Source organism: Ochotona curzoniae, unplaced genomic scaffold, assembly GCF_017591425.1.
Source record: "Ochotona curzoniae isolate NIBS_2020 unplaced genomic scaffold, NIBS_Ocur_1.0 scaffold_4701, whole genome shotgun sequence".
Taxonomy (NCBI): Eukaryota; Metazoa; Chordata; class Mammalia; order Lagomorpha; family Ochotonidae; genus Ochotona; species Ochotona curzoniae.
Genome location: NW_024467122.1, coordinates 83,980,420 through 84,007,535, shown reverse-complemented (window position 1 = coordinate 84,007,535; position 27,116 = coordinate 83,980,420). Strand labels below are relative to the sequence as shown.

Genomic DNA, 27,116 nt, shown 5'->3' with positions numbered 1-27,116 from the left:
AAGGCTTTGGTCTGTCCTTGACCGCTTTCCCAGGCTACAAACAGGGAGCTAGAAGGGAAATGGAGCAGCCAGGATACAAACTGGCACCCATATGGATTTGCAGCGCATGAAAGATGAGGATTTAGCCACTAGGCTGTTGCACCAGACCCCATACAATTTTTTTTTAAGATTTATTTTTTTCTTCTTGCAAAGTAAGCTATACACAGAGGAGGAGAGACAGAGAGGAAGATCTTCTGTCCAGTGCTGTCCAGTGATTCACTCCGCAAGTGACCACAACAGCCAGTGCTGTGCTGATCCGAAGACAGGAGCCAGGAACTTCCTCCAGCCTCCCTTGCTGATGTAGGGTCCCAAGGCTTTGGCCCATCCTCAACTGCTTTCCCAGGCCACAAGCAGGGAGCTGGATGGGAAGCGGGCCCTCCGGGATTAGAACCAGAGCCCACATGGGATCCTGGCAGCGCATGCAAGACGAGGACTTTAGCCACTAGGCCAGCCCTATTTAATGAACCAACAATTGAAAGAGCGTTCTCTCAATCTCTCTCTGTAACTCCATCTTTCAAGTAAACATTTTTTTACAAGATTCATTTTATTTTTTAATTGGAAATTCAGATACACAGAGAGGAGGAAAGCCAGAGAGAAAGATATTTCATCTGCTGATTCACTCCCGAAGCAGCCGCAACTACCCAAGCTGAACCGATCTGGAGCCAGGAGCCAGGAGCCAGAATGCCAGTTCTAATCCTAGCAGCACCCATGTGGGAGAACTGAAAGAAGCTCCTGGCTTCGGATAGGCGTAGCTCTGGCTGTTGCAGCCGCTTGGGGGAATGAATCAGCAGATAGATGATCTTCCTTTCTGTCTCTCCTCCTCTCTGTGTATCTGACTTTGCAATAAAAAATAAAATAAATCTTAAAAAATGGTTTACTTGAAAGGTGGAGTTACAAAGAGAGAAATAAAGATTGAGAGAAAGCTCTTTCAATTTTTGGTTCATTAAATAGGGCTGGGGTTTAACCGGGCAGAAGTTAGGAGCCAAGAACTCCATTCAGGTGCCCCACGTGCTTGTCAGGGCCCCCAATGCTTGGACCTTTCTCTGTTGCTTTCCCAGTTGCATTATCAGAGATCTGGATTGGAAGTGGAGCAGTTGGGATTTGAACGTGGAAGGCTGGTGCTGCAGGCTGTGTTTTAACCTACACCATGCACAATGCCAATTCTCTCTGCACCTTCTGAAACCCCCTCAAGTGCGTATGAATCCCAGCAGTCACAACTGTCACTTTTCATGATTACAAAATTGTGCAGATAAATGGAGAAGAGTGTGAGAATGGTGGAATCAGGTGCCTCTTCGTCCCTCTTCCCCATCTATCTAGAGTCCCTATGGCCTTGCTCTCCTGTCCCTTCTAGGGCTCTCCTGCTTCCTGGGGGACCAACCACAGGTCTCCCTCCCCCGAGAGATGAAGATGTGCTCTCCTCCTCATGTCCTCTGTCAATCACAGTATTATCTCAGTTGTACTTCCGGTGCCATGTAATAGGCTAGTGTCTGTTTCCTTGACGCCTCTCTACCAGCAGGGAACAGTGGGCATGCATGTGAATGTACACACAGGCACACAACCACAAAACCATTTCTCTCCTTGCTTACATAATGGTATGGCTTGCTTTCAGTGTTATGAAATACACATTTATAGGGCTGGTGTCGTGGCATGGTGGGTTAAGCCACTGCCTGTGATGGGCATCATTCTAGTCCAGCTGTTCTACTTCTGGTCCAGCTCCCTGCTAATGCACCTAGGAAAGGAATGAAAGATGACCCAAGTGCTCTGGTTCCTGTACCCATGTGGGAGCCCTAAAAGAAGCTTCTGGATCCTGGCTTCAGCTTGATGCATGATTGACATGGGCGTTTGTGGAATGAACCAGTGGATGGAAGACCTCCCTGTGTAATTGCCTTTCAGAGGAATAAAGATAAGAAAAACCAACAGCATAAGCCAATTTAGATATAAATCACATGTAAGCTTCAAAAACAACAGCAAAAAGGACATACACATTTCTGTTATGAGATACTGTGCTGTTCTGGAGGGTTTTGAAGGCAGTTGTGCGTTTTTTTTGTTAGCAATGTGGGGATACGCCAAGAAATTAATGGAAAATTAATGATTTGTTTTGATGCAAGACATGTTTGAAATCCACGTGTGGTTTTTAATACCCATTTCTGTGAACTTTGAGGCCTTCTTGCAGTTTGCTTGCAGGGAAACGGGTGAAGCAGACTGGCTCTGTGTGGTCTTGTGCAGCTTCCGACTCTGGCAGTGGCACTGGGTCCATCTCAGGTGGCTTTTGGACGGAGGTCTCATGGGGGGTGGTTTGAGGAATGGAGGGGTTGGCTCTTAGGAGAACAGGCAGCTCAGGTGTCTGACTGGGACAAGCTGGGTCATCAGCATCACCAAGTCATCAGGCATGCTCCGCTGTTTCTCCAGACTCCATTATCTCCATCTGTTCAGCTGAGAGACTGGGTTCAATCTCTGCTGCTGCATCTCTCTGTGACTCCAGGTTATATCATGGCGAGTGAGACCGAAGCTTGTGCATGACCCCTAATTGTTCCTGGTGCCAGGATGGCAGCTGTGGAGTCAATGAGAGGAGATTTCAAGCCTGTGTCCTTGGACCCTTTCCTGGCTCTGTGTTTATTTATTTATTATTTGGGAAGCAGATTCTCTCTCTCTCTCTCTCCCCCCAACCCCATGCATCAGCTGGTTCACTCTTCAAATGCTCATAATAGCTGAGGCTAAGCCAAGTCAAAGTCAACAGCCTGGAGCCCAATCTAGGTTGCCCATGTGGGGCCCAAGGATTTGTGCTATCATCTGCTGCCTCCCAAGTCCCAAGGCTGTATTAGCAGGGAGCTGGCATCAGGAGCCGAAGTCAGTATTGATGTGGGCTGGAGGCATCTAAGTGCTAGATCAAATCTCTCTCCCTTCCTCTTGTCCTCCTAAGAATCTGTTATCTTTAACAAACTTCATTCTTGCAGTGGGCTGCGGGGATTGTAGCTTCTCCACTGTGCTCTGCTGACCACATCCTGTTTGGATTTAGCTCGTGGCAGGATGATGTGGGTAGCATTCCCCAGACCCATCTAGAAGACAGCTGGTGTGGCTGGAGGCCTGCAGGGGCCCAGCCCCCAGACACCCAATAGCTGCTCTCACCATCCTGCTGTCAACAGAGCTCGGGGCCACCGCCTGTCCCAGCCCTTCCTCCCACCCGTGATTTCCATCATGTTCTGCCCCACACAGCGGCCTCTCGCTCCATGTGGTTTGGCTCAGACTGCACAGGGTTCAGACCACCCTGGGCTTGTCCTAGGGACATGAGAGGTTCCCCTTCCTGCCTGGGGCCTCCTTCTCTGTTTGTCACTGCACACACAGCCCTAGTGAGCCTGACACATCCGGGAGGTTTCTGCATAAATCCCTTAGGACTTGGAACTGTCACGTTAGCAGCATGTTCCGGAGGCTTCTTGCGCACACAGTGCTTTTTTAATGTGTAGGGGGGTAGGTTCTCTTTCTCATTTCAGCACGGTCTAGCTGGATTTGAAAAGCTCTGTCACTGGGGTGTTGTGGTGTGGGAGTTGAGCTGATGCCTGTAATGCCAGCATGCCATGTGGGTGCCAGTTTGTATCCCAGATGCTCCATTTCCAAATCAGATGCCTGCTAATAACGTACCAGGGAGAGCAGCACAAGATGGCCCAAGTGATTGGGCCCCTGAACCTACTTGGGAAACCTAGAGGAAGCTCCTGGCTCCTGCTTGACCCCTGGCTGTTGAAGCCTTTTGTTTTATTTATTTTTTATTGTTGTTGTTGTTGTTGTTTTGTTTTGTCTAAGATTTATTTATTTTTATTTGAAAGGCAGAGTTAGAGAGAGAAAAGGAGAGACACAGAGAAAGATCTCTCCAATCCAACGATTTACTTCCAAATGGAGCAACAGACAGAGCAGGGCCGGTCTAAAACCAGGTGCCAGGGTTCTCTCGCTGTCTCCCCCATGACTCTCAGGGCCCAAGGACCGAAGTCCTTCTCTCTTTCCCTTTCTCTCTGGAACTTTGCCTTGTAAATGCATTTTTTTTTTAAGTGAAAGCTGTGTCATGCTTTTTCTATGATGTGGATTGGAGATTCAGATCCTAATTCTTTATGTTTTTGCATTTCTTTTTGTCACACGTTACTCTGCTTATCAGTGGTAAGAGTGAACCAAAAAAATCGGAGGAGGGTTAAAAAAAAACCTTAGGGTTTTTTTTTTTTTAAGATTTATTTACTTTTATTGGTAAGGCAGATATACAGAGAGGAGGAGAGACAGAGAGGAAGATCTTTCTTGCAATGATTCACTCCCCAAGTGGCCACATTGGCCAAAGTTGAGCCAATCTGAAGCCAGGAGCCTCTTCTGGGTCTCTCATGCGGGCACAGGGTCCCAAGGCTTTGGGCCATCCTCGACTGCTTTCCCAGGCCACAAGCAGGGAGTTGGATGGGAAGCGGGGCTGCCGGGATTAGAACCGGTGCCCATATGGGATCCCAGCACGTTCAAGGCACGAATCTTAACTGCTACACTCTCATGCCAAGCCCAACTTAGGGTTTTCTGCATGGTCAGTCAGCATCACCTGCGAACCTACTAGGATTCAGATCCCTATGCGTCACTGCTTTTCACTGTCATAACCCTGGTGGCAAAGGACACTGAACAGGGGTGTGCATTCCTGCAAGGATCTCTGAGAGGACTCTCTGTACTCAGAAAGTGTAGGATTTAAGTGTCATGTAGGATTCCAATGTCATGGGAAGGAATGGGTAAGGATGGCTGGTGGGCACCATACTGCCGGGACTGGGACCCAGCCTCTGCCCCTTGCCAGCTGTGCCCCTTGTGACTGTCTCAGTTTGGCCTCTGTGAGAAGTCTAACAGTGGTCCAGTGGTCAGTGTGTGCACAGTAGTAGCCAGTACATTCACACGGGACTTAAAGCCTCTGTTACTCTATACTGAAGGGCTGGCCAAGAACTGTACAGGCCTGTGGAAGCAGGTGGCAGGTACAGCCCATTTTGTCTGCTGGTTTCTTTACACTGTGCTATATGGAGAATCAGCGTGGGAGCCCTGGCATACAGCACAGAGCCTCCTGAGGAAGGTTGAGCCTGGGGGCCTGTAAAAGTCTCAGCTCTCAAGGCCTCAGGAACCCTGGGTTGGGATGGAGGAGGAGACCTCATGGCCTTGCCCAGGGCTTGGAGGAAATGTGCTGGCACTAATATGTCACCTTGTTTGCCCTGTCCTCCGGCAGGCATGTCCAGAGAGCAGCAGGAGCATCCGGGAGGTACAGTGTGCATCCTACAACAACAAGCCATTCATGGGACGCTTTTATGAGTGGGAGCCCTTTGCAGAAGGTAAGGGCCCGCTGGCTGGTGGGTGTCTGTGATTGCAGGGAAGAAAAATGTGATCCTGGGCCAAAAGGAGCCTGCAGGGATCATTACCGAAGAATGTAATGCTACCTGGACCAAGGCGGGTGGAAACCAGCAATGCTGGGTGGTGGTGAGATGGGCGGGACAATGAGCAGGGCAATGGGCAGGGAGGGTGGTGCTGGCAAAGAGAGCGGTGAGTAAGATGGTGATGATCTGGGTGGTGGCAACAGGAGCGGTGGGGAGGGAAGTGGTGGACAGGTTGCTTGATGGTGGGCAAGACCCTAGGCATGGTGATGGGCAGGGAGAACAGTGGTGGTAGGGTGAAAGGAGGACTTGCTTGAAGTAGTGGGACCTGGGCTGTTGGACGGAGTGCTCTTTCCTGGGCTCAGGCCAACAGGGCTGTGTGGGATTGCCAACTCAAAGCTGGTAACTTTCATGTGTGATAGCCTCACATATGACAGTTTCCAAAAACTGGAAGAACAGGCAGATGTTGTCACAGTCATTATCTACTGTGATTGGTGATCCCTGGCTGAACTGAGCTGTTCAACAAGGCTAACGTTCATTAGAGGCCATGTGGGCCATGTGAAATTTCACTGAATTGGTTCTCAGACCTGCCTCTGCCATCAGGGAGGTTGCAGACCCACTGGTGGTGCTAAGTCAGGCAGAGTGTGGAGGGTAGGTCCTGCCTCCCCTTGAGTGACATGTGACATGGTGACCCTGCAATACTGCAGGTATGCAAGTTGTGGGATGAGTTTCTGGGGAGAGAGCTTTGTCCTCAGCCTCCTGACTGCACTCCAGAATTTGCTGGTGGAAAAACCTCGTGGAGCCCAGAGCGCAGAGCCTACGGAGGCGGTGGGTGTATGCTGCTGGGAAATTGGATGCAAGCTTGTTTTCCATCCCAACGCCTTTCTTGGCATGAGCCAGGTTACATGCTACCTCTGCCCCCCCCACCACGTGTCCTTCCTGGAGCCTCAGAACGTGACCTTGTGTGGAAACGGGGAGATGGGCAACAGGGGCCCCTCTGCAAAGCCCCTTGGTTGAGTTCATGCTGGAATTGGTGGGCTCTGACTCTAGATGGTCCAGTGTTTTTCTAAGAGGAGGAGAAGGGATGGAGACCTACAGGCAGGCACCCAGTGATGAGGGCAAGGGTTGAGGTGACATATCTGCTGCCCGGTGACAGAAGGGAGATGCAGGGAGAGTTTTCACCTGGAGCTCTCAGCTGACACTTCACACGCAGCCTCCAGAGTCATGAGAGCAAATTTCCAGAGTTGTCAGCCTTCTGTCCCTGGTGCGTGTTGTGACTGGGCTGGGCTGGGCTGGGTTGAGCTCCAACTGTATGCTCAGCTCAGGAAGGTGATTGGCCTGGCCTATAGCAGCTGTTACCTGGGACACGGGAAACAGGATCCAGGGTGTGGGGCTGCCTGGCAGGTCTGCTTTGCTCCAAGGCCCTGGTTCTACACCCAGGGCTGCCCATTAGAATCACTGATGTGCGCTGAATTTGAGCTAAACTTTGGAAAAGTTGGCAGAGGGAGAGATTTGATATGTTAAGTTAATAAAGAGACTAATCATATGAGTGAAAAAAGAAGCCCCACCCCTGGAAATTCTTTCATTAATTTCACCAGTTATCAGCCCTGACCAGCCTTTTCTATAAATTAGCCCACCCAGATTTCAGGAAGTGATTAAAAGTCACATTAGATAGCAATTTTTTTCCCCTGTTGGTGGATGCACTCATCAGAACTCTGGGTTGTGAGTGCCAGAAACCCAAACTGAAGAAGACAAGGCAGGTGTTTTGTTGGTTGAGTTGTGGGGAACTCCAAGGGGCGGGCTGGAACTGGGGACTTGGATGTGGTTGTGGTGGTCCCTGGTTCTGAGCTTGTAACAGTGGTGGAAGAGCCTCTCTCTTGCATGCACCCTCTCTGGAAGGGGTCTTTGCAGACATGATGGAACTGCAAGCTGAGGGGGAGGAAGTTAAGTCCTGAGACACGGAGCCACATCCCACCACTGGGAGGGAAGAGACACTCGGAGGACCTGTGAGGCAGCTGCTGGTCAGCAGCTTAAGGGGTTGCCACTGGCACCTTCAGAAGCTGGTTGGGAAGCAAAGAAAACTCATCCCCCAGAGAAACCAGAGGGAGGGGGCCCGGCCTTGCTGATGCCTTTTTCAAACTTAGAGCCTCTGCATACTTCCCGGTTTATGTCAGTTTTAGCTGCTGTCGTAGACCACAGTGCCTGGTGACTGACTGGGGCCATCATCCTGTCCCTAAGGAGAAGTTTGGAGCAGTTGGAGTGCCTGAATTTGCTCAAGTGCATGAGACTAATCCTAGGCTGGGAACATGTGCTATGGTGGGAACCAGGATGAAAATCCAGGTACTCTGCCTGACCACAAACCACTGGATCCTTAATGAGCTGAGGAGAATCCTGGGGCTTCACAAAGTCAAGGAAAATACACAATAGACTACACATTAGAGAAATCAAGTATGATCTGCCTTGTGTCTCTAGAGAACTCAGTAGACTTTTTTGTTTTGAATAAGAGACAGAGAGAGGAGCCAGGAGCATTTTTCAAGACTCTTATGTAGATGTAGGAGTCCCAGGACTTAAGCCATATTCCACTACTTTGCAAGGTTCATTAGCAGGGAGCTGGATCAGAAGTGGTGCAGCTGAGGCTCAAACCAATGCCCGTGTGGGATCCTAGCATTGTAGGAAGTGACTTAACCGATCACACCATGGCAGCCCCTCACAGGCTTTTAAAATACACATTGATGCTGGTGTTTATCATCTGTCCAGAAGGATGAAAGGCAGTGTCAGGATCCAGCTCATGTCTGCTCTGGTTTGGGTTATATCTTTTCCTATGCTGCTGGAGTTGCTCTTTTGGTTTTCTTCCGCCTCTTTCATGATGCCCAGGGTGAGTGATGGGAAGAAGCAATGCAAAGGCTGCTGAAAGTGTTGGTGCTTGCAGCTGGAGACTGCATTGGGCCTGGATCCTGTGTGATTCTGCTGTGACCGTGGTGCCTGCTCAGGGGAGTGGCCATGTACTTTTGGTCCAGTGCAAGTGCTTGCATCCACATAGACTCTTCCTGGGCTTTGGCTTGCCTTTCCTGGGTGTGGTGAATGGGCTTAGAGGATGCCTGTTAAGAATTTGTTTCACAGTTCTAGGACTGATGTAAAAGTGACAGATCTACCGCTGTCAACCCAGGGCAGTGACAGGTTATGGTGGTCCCTTCAGTCCTCTTGTTGTATAGAACTAGCTAGGACTATAAGTTGTGTATCAACCCAGTTACACAGGACAGTCTTGCGTATATGCTGACATGGGGAAGATTATGTAAAAGTCTCCCTGTGGCACTGGTGTTGTGGCACAGTAGGTTGATCTGTAAGCATCCCATATCAGACCACCAGTTTGAGTCCTGACTGATCCACATCCAAGCCACCTTTCTCCTAATACACCTGGGAAAACAGCAGAGGATGACCCAAGTACTTCAACCCCTGCCATCTACATGGGAGACATGGATGGAGTCCTTGGCTCTTGGCTTTGACCTGGCCCAGCCTTGGCTATTGTGGCCATTTGGGGAGTGAACTAGCAGATAGCAGTTTCCCAGACACCCATAACTCTGATCGTTTGATTGACAAGCTAGACACACTAAAAGATTAACAATGATGATATGATATGATAAAGTGAAGCAATTACTATACCATACTATAATAAAAATTATGTGAATGTGACATTTCCCCTTCTCTGTTAGCAAACTCTGTGTGCATCTATAATTGTTTTTTCTTTTCTTGTTAAGAATGTCTGCCTTTTTGCCTAAAGGAAGCCTTTCAAGACTTCTCTTTGATATAACAAAATTCCAGCATCAATTTTAGGCCAGGCACAATAGCTTAGCAGCTAAAAGTCCTTGCCTTACATGTGGCAGGATCCTATATGGACGCCGGTTCTAATCTTGGTGGCCCCACTTCCCATCTAACTCCCTGCTTGTGGCCTAGGAAAGCAGTTGAGGACAGCCTAAAGCCTTGGCACCCTGCACCTGTGTGGGAGACTTGGAGGAATCCTGGCTCCTGGCTTCAGATTGGCTCAGCACTGGCCATTGCGGCCACTTGGGGAGTGAATCATTGGAAGGAAGATTTTCACTTGTCTCTCCTCCTCTCTGTATATCTGGCTTTCCAATAAAAATAAATAAATCTTCAAAAAAAAAAAAAAAAACAAAATTCCAGCATCACCAAAGTTGTTTGAAAACAGGTACCATGAGTGGTAGCCAAGAAGGCTGCGGAGCGACTGATGGGTGGGTAGTCTACACTCCATGGAGACAGCTGTGCAGAGGCATAATTCACATCCAGGGCCAGACTGAGCAGGATGGTGTGAGAGACCGTTTTTCCTCTCAGAACAGGGTGTCCTTTATATCTTAGCGATTGTTTCTGGAATTTTCTGTGTACCATTTTTGATTGCTGTAGACTGCATAGTCAAGCCGAGGACAAGAGGACTGCTGAGCCTGTGCTCGTGCCTGGGTACTGGAGGAGGAAGTAACAGAGTCTAGGGTTTTACTGGGCTGCCATGGATTGTTTGGCAGCAAATATTGGCCGTAATCCATACACCAGGGTGGCTGTGTGTTGAAAGTGGGAGTGAAAATTCCTCACCCCAACAGACTAGAACTCTTAAAGCCACAGATGAGCTGAGTGAGAAATGAGAGGATAGCCCATTGGTGGCCTGGACAGGGTAGTTGTGTCTGCTGGGGATGATGATTGGAACTGTGTGCCATCACAAATGATGACCTAATATATGATGCATGTCTTCTGCCCACATGCTTGTGTAGGGCCAGTTGAGCTCTGTTCAGACTTAGGCTAGTGGAAGCCCCAGCCCTACTGGTACCTTCTCCTTAGGAAGGAAAGGGGACCAGCAGTGGGTCATGAGTAGGTCTTTGGAACTTCTGTCATAAGGGGTCTCTGCTGATTCTACTCACATGTCATTGGTGTCACTAGCCACCCGCCCCACACCTCCCACGTGAGGAAAAGTAGAGTGACTGTGACAGCCCCATGGCTGGCAGGTGTCTTGCTCCCAGGCAGGCTCATAAGGCCCCTTGAAGCTCCAGGGTGTTGCCCAGCCTCTGATAACCGGATCCAGTTCTTCCTACTCAGTTGAAGCTCAGTGGGGGTATGTGTGGGATATTGGTGCAAGGTGGCAAGTCCTGCACCAATACAACATTGTCAGACTCTGAGATACCATAGAGGGATACTTGGCTTTAGGACCTGGTGGCCCTGACATCTGGATACTCATGGTGAGAAAGCTTTGGAATGGACAAGGCAGGGCCTGCTCCCCTAGGGGTATACCTGGAGTGCTTCCCACACAAGGGCCACTCTCAGAACTCTGTTGTGCATTACTGGGAAGACCTGGCAGGTTTGGACCACCTGTGCTTGGGGGTGCAGCTAAGGACCTCAGTGTTTAGAAGGCCTCTCTCAATGGAGACAGAGGGTGAGTTTGGATCCCATGTGTCACAGCTCAGTGAATGTTAGAGTGTTCTGAAGTGAGAGACTATTCTGGAATGTTAGGATGTTCTGGGTGATGGAACATTCTGGAATGATGAGACCTTTGCAATGGCAGATATTATAGAGTGATAGAGCAGCCTAGAATGATAGAATGTTCTGAAACTGTGTCATGACTGGCATGTGTCATTGCATAGTGTCTGCAGTTGTCCAGAATCCATGGATGGTCACAGTTATGGTCTGCATGTAAACTAGACTTTCAGAAACTCACGATTAGTTTGGCTCTTCTTTAACTCCTGAAGGTGATATTTTAGGGCCAGAATTATCAGTTTGGTGCAGTGTCCTACTTCTGCTTGGTGTCTGGACGTCCAGATGCATAGAGGTAGGGCTAGAATAGTGGGTAGAAGGGTTGGGCTGACCCATGTCCTCTTTCTGCAGCACACACGCTCATTGAAACATCATGTGGTACCTCATGAGTAAGAATTGGCACTGATAAAGTTAAGTATCCCATCGTTTTGGGAACATTGAGAACCAGAAGGCTTTGCTGGGCCTAGGAGTACTTGGGGCTAGACTCTGAGGAATTGAGTCTTTTTCTGCAAGAAAGTGACTTTGATTTTGGCTAAGTTACCACAACGATGTGATGGGGTGGCTCCCCTGTTGTCAGCTGATCTGTGTCAGCTGACAGATTCTTCTTTGGATACGAGACTTGATTTGTGTGGCTTGGGCCAGTGTCCAGGAGATGCCAGATACCCAACTGCTGGTCCTACTGAAGCTGGTACAGGTGGGAGGAGTGATTTCCCAAAGGGAATGCAGTTGCTGAGCTGGAGTGTGTCCTGATGGCCCCAGGCTAACTCATAGCTGAGCAAGGCTGGCCTCTGGGTTGTCACTGTATCCCTTGAGCTGGGAGTGCTTTCTTGGGGAACAGTGAGGCTGGAGTGTGGCATGCCTGTTTCATCCCCTCACTCTGCTTGTCGGTTTGTGCTCCTGGAAGTTGTGCAGGGAGCGCCCATGTGAATGTGCTGTGTGGACCCTGTGCTCCCCAGCATCCTGCTGCTGTAATCCAGGACAGTGTGCACTGACAGCAGGGACCCTTGTGTAGGGATGGCCTCAGGACAAGGGGTTGGGGCAGGGAGGCTCTCTGCTCTCTGTCCCCTGGTTTCCATCATCCTAGTCCCTGGTCAGCCTGCTCACCACGTGGGCTTGCCTCTGGGACACGCACCTGCCTCTGCACTGTTTAGCTGTTTCTAGCTGAAGAGGTGCTGGGGCGGGGGGAGTGAATGGGACAAGTATGCATCTTCTCACTGGGGAGTGGAAGGAAAAAGATGGTGAGCACAGTGGGCCCTGCTGTGGGCACACTGGAAGGAGTGAGTGATTCCTGCACAAACATTTTCTTTCCTGGCAGTGGGACTGCTGTTGTTTTGGGTGATTAGCAGAGAGAAGCCTTGAGATGCATTTCAACGTCTGGTAGGGAGAGTCATCCGGATGGGAATAATTACAAGGATTTGAAAACAAGCATGGAACTCAGACCTGTTGCAAAATATCAGATAATGAGGTTCAACACTGTTGTTTCTGTCTCCCAGGAGCTCAGCCTCCTGCAAAAAGTGCCTGGCTCTGCCCAGGCTGTTGGAGTGGTAAGAGGAACTGATGTCACTCTGCGTGTGTGTGCTATTGGGACTCCTGCTTCAGGGATGCCAGGAGAAGTGACTTCTTCTACACATCAACCTATGAGGAACTCATTTCCTCTGAAAACACATAGGCAAGCTTCCACATCCATGTGGGGGATGGCAGAGGGCTTCCCAGAAAACCTCAGAGACCCAGTGTTGGCGCCCAGCACGGACCTGTCCTTAAAGAGCCGTGAGATGTCAGGTGGCACCTTGCACAGATGGCCCAGAAATTAACATCTTACCCATGTTCTGTGTGTGTGTGTGTGTGTGTGCGCGCGCACGCATGAGCGTCTACAAAACCAGAGGATTTAAGACTGTTCAATGAGTGCCATTTGCCTTTGAATTGTGGCTCAGCCCCTACTTAGCATATTTCTCAGAGACTTTGTCCTTGCCAAGAGCTCCACCCCCTTATTGTTTCTCTCCACTTCTTAAGCTCTTTCAGTGGGAACAGTCCATGGCTTGGGGGACTTGTCACAAGGGATTAAAAACGAAATCTGTTGTTTGTTGTCTGAAGGAGATACAAGAGTGGGGGTGGATTTGAAAGCAATCCACCATTTGCCTGGGGAGGATTTACCTCTTCACTTTTCTGGGGTGCCACACCAGTCTGCCTTGGGGTGACAGTTCTGTGTGGCATTCAGAAAGCTCCTGGCATGTACCTGCCCTCATGTAGCCTGACTCTGCTTGCCTGGCTCTGAAATTGTTTGGTGACGTTTGGTCATAAAAAGGGTGGATGTTGGGAAGGGCACTGCCTCTGTTTCATCTCTTGATCCTCAGATTTCAGTGTTTCATTATTAAAGGATTGATTTGTTCATTGAAAGGACAGAGAGTTACAGAGAGGGAGAGATGGAGACAGAAAGAGAGAGAGATTTACTCTCTAAATGGCTGCAGTGGCCAGGGTTGGGCCAGGCTGATCTGCCTTCATCTCCCACGTGGGTGTCAGAGACCCAAGCAGCACTTGGACCATCTGCTGCTGCTTTCCCAAGTGCATTAGCAGATGCTAAATAGGAGGTCGAGCAGCCAGGATTCAAACTAATGCTCGTATAGAATGGTGACGTCATGAGTAGTGGGTTAACCCAATGCACCACATGCCTGCCTCTAGATTTCATTCTTTCAAATTATGGCTATCGGTTCCAATAAACCTGAAAGTTGCCCAGAATTTGGGATGACTCTTCATTCTTTATTAAACAGGGATGAGATTACTACACGTTCACAGAATTTCCCAAATATTGCTGCAGATGTCTGCAGTAAAATTTCTGACTTGAAGTACAGGTATGGGAGAGGGGGACTCTGGTGTGTATATGGCAAATACACTATGTTTTTATGTGTTTTCAATTAAAATGAAATAAAAATAAAACCATATGTGTTTGGAATTTTCTAAGAGATGTCTTTAGGGCATTTGAAATAGTTGGGACAGTCCCTGTTTTCCAGAATAGTTCTTTAAGCTAAGGATTCTCTCTAGTTTCATTTGAGACTCCAGTTAGCGTAACTGCGTTGTACCAGGGTTGGATCCCTGGCTTTTGCTCCCGACTCCACCTTCCTGCTTAGCATGCAACCTAGGAGTCTGAGAACAATGACTGTACTAGTTGGGTCCCAGTCACTCATGCGGTGTTTCTGGCTCCTGGTTTTTGGCCTGATCCAGTCCTAGTCATCACATCTTCTTGGGGAGTGAACCTTAGTGGGCTTTCTCTCTATCTATGTGACTGTTTTCCACAAATACACAGTTTTTAAAAATGCTGTTCCCTTGGGATCAGTGCCAGGGTGTAGTAGGCTAAGCTTCTGCCTTTGGCATGGGCTTCTCAGCTGCCATACTTCCCATCCAGCTCCCTGCCTGCTAGAGCAGTGAAAGATGATGATTCAAGTGTTTGGGCCCCTGCACCCACATGGGAGACCTGGAAGAAACTCCTGGCTCCTGACTTCAGATTGACTCAGCTGAGGCCATGGAGTGAGCCAGAGGATGAAGCTTTTTATCTCTTTAAAATCTATCTTTCAAATAAAAATGAATCTTTTTAAAAAAGATTTATCCATTTTTATTGTAAAGGCAGATGTACAGAGAAGAGGAGAGACAGAGAGGAAGAACTTCCATCCGATGGTTCACTCCCCAAGCAGCGCAATGGCCAGAGCTGAGACGATCCAAAGCCAAGATCTCTTCCAGTTCTCCTATGTGGGTGCAGGATCCCAAGGCTTTGGGCCGTCCTCAACTGCTTTCCCAGGCCACAAGCAGGGAACTGGATGGGAAAGCAGGACTGCCAAGACTAGAACCAGCACCCATATGGGATCCCAGTGTGTTTAAGGCGAGGACCTTAACCACTACACTCTCATGCTGAGCCCCAAATAAAAATCAATCTTAAAAAAACATGCTGTTCCAGGGGCCAGTGTTGTGGTGTAGAGGATAAAGACACTTCCTATGACACCAGCATCCTATTTGGACACTAGTGTTCGAGTCCCAGCTGCTCCATTTCCAAGACAGCTCCCTGCTAATGCACCCAGAAAAGAAGCAGAAGGGTAGTCCAAGTGCTTCAGCCCTATACCTATGTGGGAGACCTGGACGAGGTTCCTGGCTCCTGGCCTTGGTCAGGCCCCACCTCAACTTTTGCAGCCATTTGGGGAGTGAACCAGATCTTTTTGTCTCTCCTTCTTTAGCTGTGTAACTCTTACAGATAAATGAAGTAGCATGCTCTGTGTTCAACACACAAACACACATGCAGAGGAAGATCTGTTTCCTGCAAGGGGCTGTCTCTGTTGTATCTGTCTTAGTGGACTCTATGCTACTTTGGGTTGTACTTTTCTGTTTGCATCTGAGGCTGTGTCCACTCCAATCACATTGAAGTGGTGGCAGTTAATCTTGTGCGTGTTATCCTGCTTCCAACTGGTAGACGGGACAGTGCTTGTTGTAGGTGCTGATACCACATGCAATGTTTCACACCTGTTGGCTGACTCCCAGGCTTTACCAGTAATGAACTGTTTGAGGTTCTTCACCGAGCACTTTGCAACCGAGCACCTACCAAGGCGCCTTCTTCTTGAGGAGGAGGAGGAGCTGTGGGTCACCTTATCCTGAAACAGGATGATTGTGTCCACAGCCACAGGGATCTCTGCTGCCTCTTGATGCCTTGTCCTGTGACCATCACTGCTGCACTGGAGTTTGCTCTCACCCAGGATTCTGCCTGGGCATGGACACGAACAGACCTGGCCTCTTTTGTGTTGACTCTGTAACCGATAAGGATGACTTAGGGAACAGGAATCCACAGTCTCTGTTCTTTCTGCTGGCCGCTTCATGGCTGAGGCTGGGAGGAGGCTGCAGGTGGTCCCCCAGTAGGGGCAAGGTGTTTCTGATTGGTGTAGATTGAAACCACAGAGTGTTCAGCAGGTGCAGAGAGCCAGGAGAGAAGCCACCAGCACATACCTGCAAACAAGGTCATGAGGCCAGGAGTCGGCAAGAGCTGGTGAGGCAATGCGGATTCCATACAGCTTCTTGAATTGATTTTTGTTAATGATTTGTTTTTCATTGTTATTTGAAATCCAGAGTTACAGATAAAGGAGAGAGTCAGAAAAAGGGACCTTTCACTTGATTGTTCAATCCCCAGATGGCTACAACAGCTAGAACTAAGCCAATTAAAACCCAGGATCCTCTTCTGAGTCTCTCACATGGGTGCAGGTGTCCAGGGACTTGGGGTGTCCTCTGCTGCTTTCCCAGGCACATTCACAGGAAGGTGGATTGGAAGTGCAACAGCTGGGACATGAACTGGTGTCCCTAAGGTATGCTGGCACCGTAAGTTGAGGCTTAGCCTGCAGTGTCCTAGGGTTAGCCCTGGACTGATTTATTTTTTCACTGCTTCATTGATGAGCCACTGGTTGTTGGGCTAAGCTGTGATTTTGGAAGTCTGGATTCGATCCAAGATATGACTTTCATCATTTGTGGGGAATTGTACTGATTTTTTAGCTTGAGCAGCCCGTTGAGAAGAGGTCCCATTTAAGCAGTAGTGACACTTTTGGTGCATTGGTTAGTGTCAGGACTGTGCTGTGATCGTATGCCTGCCCAGTAACAGAAGAGGGAGAAAAGATGAGCAGAGAGCTGCTCTATTCCTCTCAATCCATGAGACCTCTTTTGTAAAATACCATTTTTATTTGTTCGGGAGACTGACAAGAGAGATCTTCTACCTACAGTTTAACTCCCCCAGATGCCCACAGTAGCTTGGCCAGACCAGGCTGGAACCCAAACCAGGAGCCAGGAACTCAATCCAGGTCTCCCATCCAGGGCACAGGAACAGACATTTGAGTCATCCTGTGTTGCCTCCCAGGTTCTGCCCTTCTGCCCTAGTAGGATCTGACACTGTGCTGCAAAGCCAAGAACTCCAAGATGGGAATGCTAGCAGTGACTTAATTACTCTACTAGCCAGTGGCTTGACTGCTAGGCCAGGTGGTCACGTGTGGCTGATGTCTGTATACCAAATACCAGAAAAGGAAAGCATAGCGATATACAACCCCAATCACATATGTGCTCCATGTTACACCACAGCTCTCTTTTCAGTAGTTTTGGCTGCTGGCCAAGTGAGTGTGTAGATGTTGGTGGCTTCTCGTGTTTCCTAAAAACTGCCCCCTCCCCACCATCAATCAATCATGCTGCTTCACCCTGCACAGGTCACCATGTTTGTGCACACTGGCTTTGGGGTTGTATAAACAGTGTTAGTGACCTGGCCTCCTGCCCCGGTGATTAATGGCGTCTCTTAAAACCCTTCAGCCTGTGTGTTCTCAGAACAGGAAGGAGTCCAGTGTGATGTCCCCAGCCGTGTCGGTCTCCCTCAGCATGTGCTCATGTGACCTCTCCAGGGAGAGGGTATGGAGGGGTCCTGGGCTTGGAGTAGGAACAGGGATGAGGGAAGCAGTCTGTACCTCCCCTGGTATCCAGAGTCTCTAGGTCTTTCCTTTTTTTTTATTTGAAAGAGTTACAGAGGGAGAGGGGGAGAGAGAGATAGATAGATAGATAGAGAAAAAGAGAGAGAGGGAGAGACAGAGAGAGTCTTCCATCCACTAGTTTACTCTCCAGGTGGTTGTAGCTGCCAGAACCAGGTCAGTCCAAAGCTAAGAGCCAGGAGCTTCTTCTGCATCTTCCATGTTGGTGCAGGCACTTGGGTTATCCTTCGCTACTTTCCAAGGCATATTAGCAGGGAGTTGGATTGAAAGTGGAGCATCCAGGACTAGAACTAGTGATCACATGGGATGCCAGTGCGACAGGTGGAGGCTCAGCTTGCTCAAGCACATTGCTGATCCATTCTGTGTCTTTCTGATCAGCTTGTGCCGTTGTCTACCATGTCACCCAGTGAAGTCTCAACATTGATTAGAATTGTGACTCAGGGCTGGGTTGGCACATGAAGCTCATGCAGAATGACAAGGTGCTTTCACGTGTGGGCACTAAGGCATGGTTGTTGGTGAGCAGGGACCTGCTGCCTGCCTAGCTCCCTGCAGGTTGAGCTCCCATGGTGGACAAAGCTGAGTAACCGGAGGCTGTAGGTAGGGTACATCAGACATAGGATGGTAGGTGGAAAACACAGATGCATTTGGAAACTGCAGTGTGTAGAGAAGGCCACTTCAGGGTCTGTGGGAAATGGAATAAAAAGAAAAACTTGGGCCAGCTTTTGTGGCACAGTGGGCAAAGCTTTTGCTTATAAGGGTACCAGTTTGAGTCTCAACTGCTCCACTTCTGATCCAGCTCCCTGCTTATGTACCTGGGAAAGTGGCAGAAAATGGTCCAAATGTTCGGGCTTCTGCCTCCCACATGGGAGACCTTGGAAGAAGCTTCGTGCTCCTGGCTCTGGTCTGGCCCAGCTTCTGCCTTTGTGACCATGTGGGGGGTGAATTATTGGATGGATATCTTTTTCTGTGTTTAGCTCTGATTTTCAAATAAAAAAGTATTTTAGTTAACAAAATAAAAGCTTCTTTGGATGAAAAATATTTGAAATCCATGTCTGAGAGATCTTTAGAAAGCTCATTGAAAACATACATATATTTTGAAAATATTGTACATGGCTTTCAAATTTGTTGCACTCAAAATCAACTTACCTTTTCATTGCATTTTCCCTGATTTTTTAAAAAATCGTTTTTTATTTATTTGAGAGGCAGAATTACATAGAGGAGGAAAGACAGAGAGAATCTGCTATCTGCTGTTTCACTCCCCAAATCACCTCAATGTCCTGGGTTGGGACAGGCTGAAGCTAGGAGCTTCATCCGTATCTCCAATGTGTATGCAGGGACCCGTGGACTTGGATCTTCTTTGCTGCTTTCCTAAGCATATAAGCAGGGAACTGGATCCAAAGTAGGGCATCTGGGACTCACTCTAGCACCCATATGGGTTGCTGGCATCATGCAGGCAGAGGCTTAACGTGCTACTCCACAACTCTGGCTCCTCCCTGAATATTTTGGAGTCCTTTGTGTTTGTAAGGGGAAGAGGGCAGGAGAGGGCTGGACTTGGAGTGTGGGGCCAGGCTGAAGAGGGCTTCATAGAGTGGCTGAGGAAATTGAACTTCATTTTACAGGCTGGGTGGAGCTATTAGAGTCTTCTGGCCAGGGGTAACATGATCAGAGCTGGGCTTCAGGAAAACTCATCTGGCAGCAAAATGCTGCACAGCCTCTTTGGAACCAATGCCACAAATAAATCAATAACGTGGAGACCTGGCAGTGCATTCTGAGATGTGTATACTATACGTTTTGTAATATCTGTCTGCATTCCTTCCAGCCGTCAAACTGCTGTTTTTCTCTCTCTGTCTTCCCTGGCCTGTCTCTTCCGCTCTTCCTGCCACCTCTCTATCCTTCCCTCCCTCCTTCCTCTCTCACTTGCTCTCGGTGTGCTCTGCCTGTCACCTGTGCATCTTTCATGGTTAGCAATGTTTGCGGGTGGGATCAGAGCCCACCTGGAGCTGCGAGTCCAGGGCATGTCACCCCCAGGGCTACGGTCTGGTGTCCTGGGTGCGACTGAGCTTCATAGATTGATAGCAGTGCTGTTGTTCCATTACCCAAGGCATGAGTGGAATGAGTTAGACAAGTCCTTGGTCATCTGTGGTGAGTATTCCATACTCACATATTTTGTAGGTTTGGGTATCTAAGAGCTGTGTCACCCATTGGATACCTGGTTTGAGTGCCAGCTGTAGCTCTTGGTTGCCAGCTTCCCGTTAATGCACACTCCAGGAGGCAGCAGGTAATGGCTCAAATTCTTGAGTTTCTGCCGCTCCACGTCGGAGACCTGGCTGGAGTTCCAGGCTCCCAGCTCTAGTCTGGCCCAGTCCCAGTGATTGTAGGGAACTGAGGAGTCCACGACACTTGATGTGTAGGACTGTCTAGCTCTGCTGATTTGTGTGTTGGCAATGGAGTTTGTGAATTCATGACCAAATTGCCTTGTGTCCATGAAACATGGCTGTCACAGGAGAGGTGGCATTTCAGGGAAATGTGAAAATGTGGTTAACTTCCCGTGTGTGCTTGAGGCAGTGAGCAGGAAACACATAGTGGCTCTCCGTGGACATGTGATGGGTATTTCTGTAAACCGTTTTGTGTTTGGGAATCTGGAAATCCCAAAAGTTCAGAATGTGTGCCTCAGCCATGGCACGGTCTGGCGGAAATCCAGCTTTACAAAACAGGCAAATTATTGAGATCAGATTACAAAGCGATTGTTTATGTTATTAAAGGCTTATTGCACAGTGACTGTGGAGAAGCCCTTTGCAAAGACAAGTGCTGTTTGATGGTTTGATGTGTTGCTGTTTCCGTACAGAGAGTCCCGTGTTGGTGCATGTTCTACATTGAGTGTGGATGTTTGTTCCATGTTGGGTGTGGATATGAGTCCTGTGTTGAGTATGGGTATGTGTCTCATTTTATATGTGGGTTTTTGTCCTGTGTTGAGTGTAGATATATATCCCATGTTGTATGTGAATATGTGTCCCAAGTTGAATGTGGGCCTGTGTCCTGTGTTGAATGTGAATACACATCCTATATTCACGCTCCACATTCCCCATGTGGCGTATAGATAAGTGTCCTATGTGAAGTATGGATATGTGTCCCAAGTTCACCATGGATACCCATTCCATGTTGAATGTGAATACATGTCCTGTGTGGATATGTGTCATATACAAAGTATCCTCGAGCAGTAGCCACTAAAATCCTAACTTTGACATTTTCATCTCTGAGACTATCAACCTTGGACTCCTTATCACCGTCATTAGGAGAAGACTGAGGGACGTGACCCTTGTACCTGCATGTGGCCATGAGCTTGATCATGCATGGACACTCCCTTGTCCTTATCCCCTCCCATCTTCAGGGCCCAAACCAAAGTGCAGCAGCTGTTCAGAGCCTTTGACAGCCACCCTAGCTCTCCTAACTTTGCCCCAAGTCATACTGTGTACTGTTAGACCTGGACAAATTGTCCAGGTGATGTGACAAGCCTGGCTCTCACAACACCCAGGTGATGTTACAAGCTTAGACCCTCACAATGACCAGCAAGGTGACAAGCCTGGACCCTCACAATGCTCAGGTGATGTTAAAAGCCTGGACCCTCACAATGACCAGCAAGGTGACAATGTCCAGGTGACAAGCCTGAACCCTCACAATGCCCAGGTGATGTTACAAGCTTAGACCCTCACAATGACCATCGAGGTGACAAGCCGGGACCCTCACAATGACCAGCAAGGTGACAAGCCTGGACCCTCACAATGACCATCAAAGTGACAAGCCTGGACCCTCACAATGACCATCAAAGTGACAATGTCCAGGTGACAAGCCTGGCCCTCACAATGGCCATCAAGGTGACAAGCCTGAACCCTCACAATGCCCAGGTGATGTTACAAGCCTAGACCCTCACAATGACCATCAAGGTGACAATGTCCAGGTGACAAGCCTGGCCCTCACAATGGCCATCAAGGTGACAAGCCTGAACCCTCACAATGCCCAGGTGATGTTACAAGCCTAGACCCTCACAATGACCATCAAGGTGACAATGTCCAGGTGACAAGCCTGGCCCTCACAATGACCAGCAAGGTGACAAGCCTGGCCCCTCACAGTGACCATCAAGGTGACAAGCCTAATCTCAGGTTCTCCGGACCAGGCTGTTGTCACTCACACCATTTCCTGCCGTGAGCCTGGGCGGCAGGTGGTCAGGTGCTTTGAATCTTGCAGTGGACGTCTCCCAGAGGTTCAGCTTATGGCTTGGTACTTGGTAACAGGAGTTTGCTGAGTCTTCCCCACTTGCCGATTCTGTGTGTTCGTGCTGATTCTCTGGTAGGCCCTAAGATTCCTACTGGCTGCAGCCTCTGATCTGTGAGCTTATTTCCCACCAACCAGGGGTCAGTGGCCTCCTTCTGTGTAGTGGAGCCTTGCTCTTTGCTCCTTCATGGGCAAACCATGCTGGATGCCCAGGATGGTGCTGTAAGTGGGTGTCACTTTAGGATTTGAGTTCCGTCTGGGTTCAGCAACTGAGCATCTATTCTCATGACAGACTGCAGATTTGTCAGAACAGCCATGGCATGGTCATTTGTATGTGTGCTCCTTTCTCTCTGCTGGAAGCCTGGTATCTGCTGCTGGCATATACAGAGTCTGGATGGGGAGTATTGCAGTCCGTGTCTTGCTATCTTGCTTGGGTCCCTCTAGGGACCCTGTCAGAGTCTGCGAGATCAGGGCCATAGTGTTTTGCTCCCACCAGAGCAGTGACACTGCAGTCGCCTGTGTACCCTCAATGATGAGAAACTGGGTATGCAGCACCAGGCAACACCAGGAAAGATGAGATCTGTGCCTCTTGCCTCAAAGGTACCTGTGGAGTTTGCCTGTGCACAGGGACACCTGTGCCCGGTCCTGGTGGGAAAATGCCTCGAGTGTTAATGCCACAGCTGGGGCTGACACTGGCGTGCAGGATCCGTGGTAGCAGCTTCTTAATCCGCATGTCTGCTCCCAGTCCTGGGTCTTATCATATGAGGAATCACGAGCTCACATGGCATTGCACATGAGTGGGGGCTGCCCAGGCTGTCCCCAAAGCCTGCTGTGTGTCCAGATGCCCAATGGCGGGGGCGTGGAGGGGGGCGGATGGCTTCTCAATGCCTCTTCTTTACCAGGGGCTGTGGTTGTGGTGTCTGTGTCATGCTCTTGGTGTTGCCAGATGTCCCTGAGGACAGCATGATTGTTTCCCATGCCCTGGCACTCCACTCCCCTAGCTGGTTGGTCTCTGGGGAGGAGGAGGTTTTCCTTACACTCCTCCCCCTGCACCCCTGCACCTGTTGTACCACAGTGGTTATATCTGCCTTGTAGTGGTAGTTTTCAGCTACAAAACAAAACAAAATGACTCCACTTGTGAATAACCAAATAATTTATGAGATTTTTTTTAACACCCTCCTCACTGCCTTTCTCTGAACACTTTTCCCCCTCCATTCAGAAAACTGCAATGCAACAGTGGGCTTAAGAACTGCCACAGGGCCCATCTTACCTGCTCTGCCTTTAGCTGCCAATCAGCTGGAGAAGGAAGCGGATTTCCGCTCAACCCAGTGCCAGCTGGCTGGCTCCTTTCCCCTTCCACGTGTTGAACTCTGCTGAAGCACAGCCAGCCTTGGCTGTGACTGCCACTCTCCTTTTGAGCCCTCGGTTCGACCTCTGAAAGATGCAGGCCTCTGTTTTTACTAGGAGTGGCATAGGGTGGCTGATAGGGTGATCTTATCTCTGGACCTGGGACACACACATCCCCTGCCCAAGATGTCAACCTTGCTGGCAAGACTCTAACCCCTGCCTGGTGTCACTTGTATCACTGGAAGTATGTGTGGCAGTGATGGCTTCCAGTGTCACTCTCTTTCTCTTGCTGTCATCTAAGTCGGGACCCATATGTGTGTAGAAGCTCCCTGGAGAAAACTTTGCACCCACCAAATTATTCTAATCTTCTTTCATAAGTCAAAAGGAGAACTGTAGTGTTGCTTCTTCGGAAAACTGCATGGTTGGGGGCCAGCATAGTGGTGCAGCGGGTTAAGCTGCTGCCTGTGATACTGGCATTCCCTAAGGGCACTGTTTCTGTCCTTGCTGCTTCAGTTCTGATCTGGCCACCTGTTAACATGCCTGGGAAAAGCAGCAGAAGATGGCACAAGTGCTTGGTCCCCCATGTACACATGGAAGACCTGGGTGGAGCTCTGGATCCTACTTTTGGCCTGGCCCGGTTGCAGGTATCTGGGAACTGAAACAGCAGATGGGAGACCTCTCTTGCTTCTTTCTGTTTCTTCCTTTTTCTCCATAATTCTACCTATCAAATAAATACATAAATCCTTGAAAAAAAATTGTTGTGATTTATTTGTTAAAATCAATCTGAGTATGTCTTTGTTTTCATATACTCAATACTATAAACTTCCTTTGGTACCAACTTTATTAGGTGACGTTTAAGTCCACGTGTGTCTTCCCAGGGGTCAAGTCTGCCTCACATTTGCATTTTACACTGGGGGAACTTAACCATAAGTCAGGGTTTGGATCGTTGCTGTTATGTTTTTTCTGTCAGTTCTATAGTGGGGTCTTATCAGCAGCACTTGCTGGTTTGGGGATTGTCTTGAGTTTTGCTTGTCGTCAGTCACCATTCTGGTCATCTGCACTTGGAATCTGGGTCCTTCCGCAGTAGGCTGGGTAGGGGTGAGGAGGATATGCTTCTCTGTGTAGAGATGTCTGGGCTCAAGTCGCAGTCATCCATAAACTAATCCTGAAAAAATGAGGCTGCCTGGAAAATGTGCCCGAGAGAATGAGAAACCTGGAATGTGAAGCGCAGGGCCGATCTCCTGGGTGCAGGATGTGACAGTGTCAGATGCTGCTGTGTACAGAAGGAAGTGGGAAGGAGCTCATCATTTCACAGGGTACTGGAGTGCCTAGGTGGTGTTTGTAAATTCAGAAAAACGGAAACACCCCCAGCCTGCTATCTCACAATGCTTCCCTGTGAGCCTACAGATCTGGGTTTATACCCATCACTGCATCTGAAATAAGCATTACGGAGGAAGTAGCCACACTCCCACATTCCTCGCTGATGTGCGTGAGGAAGATACTCTTCAGTTGGGATGTTTTAGGCCCGGGTAGTTCCAGACACTCCCTGAGAAAACAATCAAGCCTCAAGTGGGGAAGAAAAACCGGATTGCGTTCCCAGGAAAGAGCCGTTAGTTGGAGGCTGGGAGTTGGGGAGGGCTGTATTTTAAAATAGCCTTGGCGCAGCCGACATGATGTGTTGACATTGGTCTTGTTCATTTCTGAGACGAGGAGGAGCCCCTGCCACCTGGGGGTCCAGGGTCATGCTGTGGCTGGGAGCAAGAGGTCCAGCTGGCACAGTCTGAAGCCCCCACTTTGCTTTTGATATTTGGCTTACTGGAAAAGGTAGCTGGGATAACCTTGAGCATTAAATGCTGGGCCGTATTTAAGAAGGAATAATTGCTATGGGACAGGGCTAACCTACTCCCTAAAATCAACTTGGGAAAATGTTTTGAAGAGAAATGAAGTGCTTCTCTCTTTTGGGGTCAGGTGGCCCAATTTTGGGCAGTGCCAAACCTGTGAGTGCCAAGTGGCCACTTACACCAGTCTGTCCTCTGCATAGGTCTGAGAGGACAGGTTTCCAGTACCATGTGGTGGTTTGCTTTACTTATTTTTATTGGAAAAAAGACAGATTTGCATAGAGAAGAAGACAGAGAAAAAGATCTTCCATCTGCTAGTATTTCCCACATGATCACAAAAGCTGATCTGAAGTCAGGTACAGGGGCCCAAGGACTTGAGCCATCCTCTTCTCCCTTCCCAGGTCACAAGCAGGGAGTTGGTTAAGAAGTAGAGCAGCCAGGAATAGAACCAGGGCCCATATGGCTGATGCTGTGGCTTAGTGTGCAAAGTTGTCTCCTGGGACACTGGCATCCCAGAGCACATCCCTGGCTGCTCTGTTTCTGATCCAACCTCCTGGGAAAACAACAAAAGATGGTCCGAGGACTTGGGCCCCTAACACTCACATAGGAGATCTGAAAGAAGCTCTTGGCACTTGTGTTGGCCTGGCCCAGCCCCAGCTAGTACAGCTGACTGGGAAGTGAATCAGCAGTGGAAAATTTCTGTCTCTATGTCTTTTCCTTTATGTGACTCTAACCTTCAAATGAATAATCTTAATATATATATATATATATACATATATATATATAATGCAATCTTGTTAATAATGGCAGGCAGCACTTTCATGAGCTCTTGGCTGCTAAGAAGCAGCTTGGCACATTGTAATTAGATTCATCCTATTGCTTAAGGCTACTTAGTCTGTGTGTAGCTCTCTGTTTTGGGAGATATTCATACAAATTACTTAGCTTTGTCTTTTGCGTATAGCCTATAAAATGCTTAGCTGACTATGAAACCACTAGGTGCATGTTAAGCAGCCTTGTCATCGCATGCCAAGGTGGGTTTGTACCTGCTGCGAGCCCCAGCCACCCTTTCCATTATCACACTGCAGCCTCCGTCTCAAAGATGTTTTCCTTCTGTTTATCTTTGTCTAAATATGCTTTTATTTATGAACACTTGAGAATAATGTAGAGATCAAGTGATCTTAAAAGGCAGCTAATGAAAACAGCGTTCGCCTCCCCTCCCTGCTCTCAATCCCATGCTATAGAGGCAGCCCTGGCCCCTTCTGGTGCTCTGTGCTGTGGCACCCCCTCCATGTGTGCAGAGTGGACTGCCCAGATGGGTCTTCCTGTCTGACTCCAGGGAGGTCACTGTGGACTGAACCCTGCATCCCCTCTCTCATCACCGCATCCTCCTGCATGGCTGTTACGGATGTGGGTTATTGTGTGTGATGATTCCTTCCTGCAAATCATACTGTTCTTTCCAGATTGCCTGCGTTTCTGTGGATGCCAGGGTTTTGCTGAAAGACACCATCAGTGGTGTGTGTGGGCTCACACTAGGACAGAAGTCGGAGCGTTGTAGGGCTGCCATGGAAGGTCCTGGGCTCAGAAAAGACCTAGAGCCCACCCCACACAGGAGTCAGACAGGAGCAGTGTCTCGATGGGACTGTAGGGAGGTCTGGTGTGTGTGCTCTGTGCAGGCCTCTGCTGAGTGGACAAGGTGCAGATACACGGGGGAAGCTTGTGTGCTTGGTCACTGAGCCAACTGGTGCTCACACTGAAGAACAGACTCATTTCTGATCTGGCGTCTGGGCACCTGAGACTCAGTCCAGTGCCTCTCTGACACTCATCAACTTTTCCATGGTCTCAGATATGTACCTTGCTCTTGCTATTTTGCCTTTTCATGGGGCTTGGCCTACACTTGATCTTCCAGCTGTGCTATAGCCACATTGTTGGGTTCAGATAGGACACAGCTGATGGCATCTGCTGTGAGGGTGGACCCCAATCTGCCATAGGCTATGTTCTTTGCTTTCTTTATTGTCTCTTCTTTCTTTCTTCTTCTTCTTCTTCTTCTTTTTTTTTTGAAGATTGATTCATTTATTTTTGAGCGTGATTAGCAGTGGAATAGAGAGAGGGAGAGAGATCTCCCGTGTATTGGTTCATTCCCTCAATGGCCAGCGCTGAACCAGGCAGAAGTTAGGAGTTTCATCTGGGTCTCACACACGGGTGGCAGGGACACGAGCAGCTGGGCTCTCTTCCTCTGCCTTTTCCAGGCC

General features: G+C 48.9%; 1 protein-coding gene across 1 annotated transcript in view; it reads left to right on the top strand.

Annotated features, from left to right (window-relative positions):
• The window catches only part of THSD4 (thrombospondin type 1 domain containing 4), a 324,275-nt gene that overhangs the window by 45,276 nt on the left and 251,883 nt on the right, over nucleotides 1-27,116 (top strand). The window contains exon 5 of the mRNA XM_040968485.1: nucleotides 5,258-5,360. Within this exon, the coding sequence (XP_040824419.1) occupies nucleotides 5,258-5,360 (103 nt within the window). The remainder of the gene's footprint in view (nucleotides 1-5,257; nucleotides 5,361-27,116) is intronic.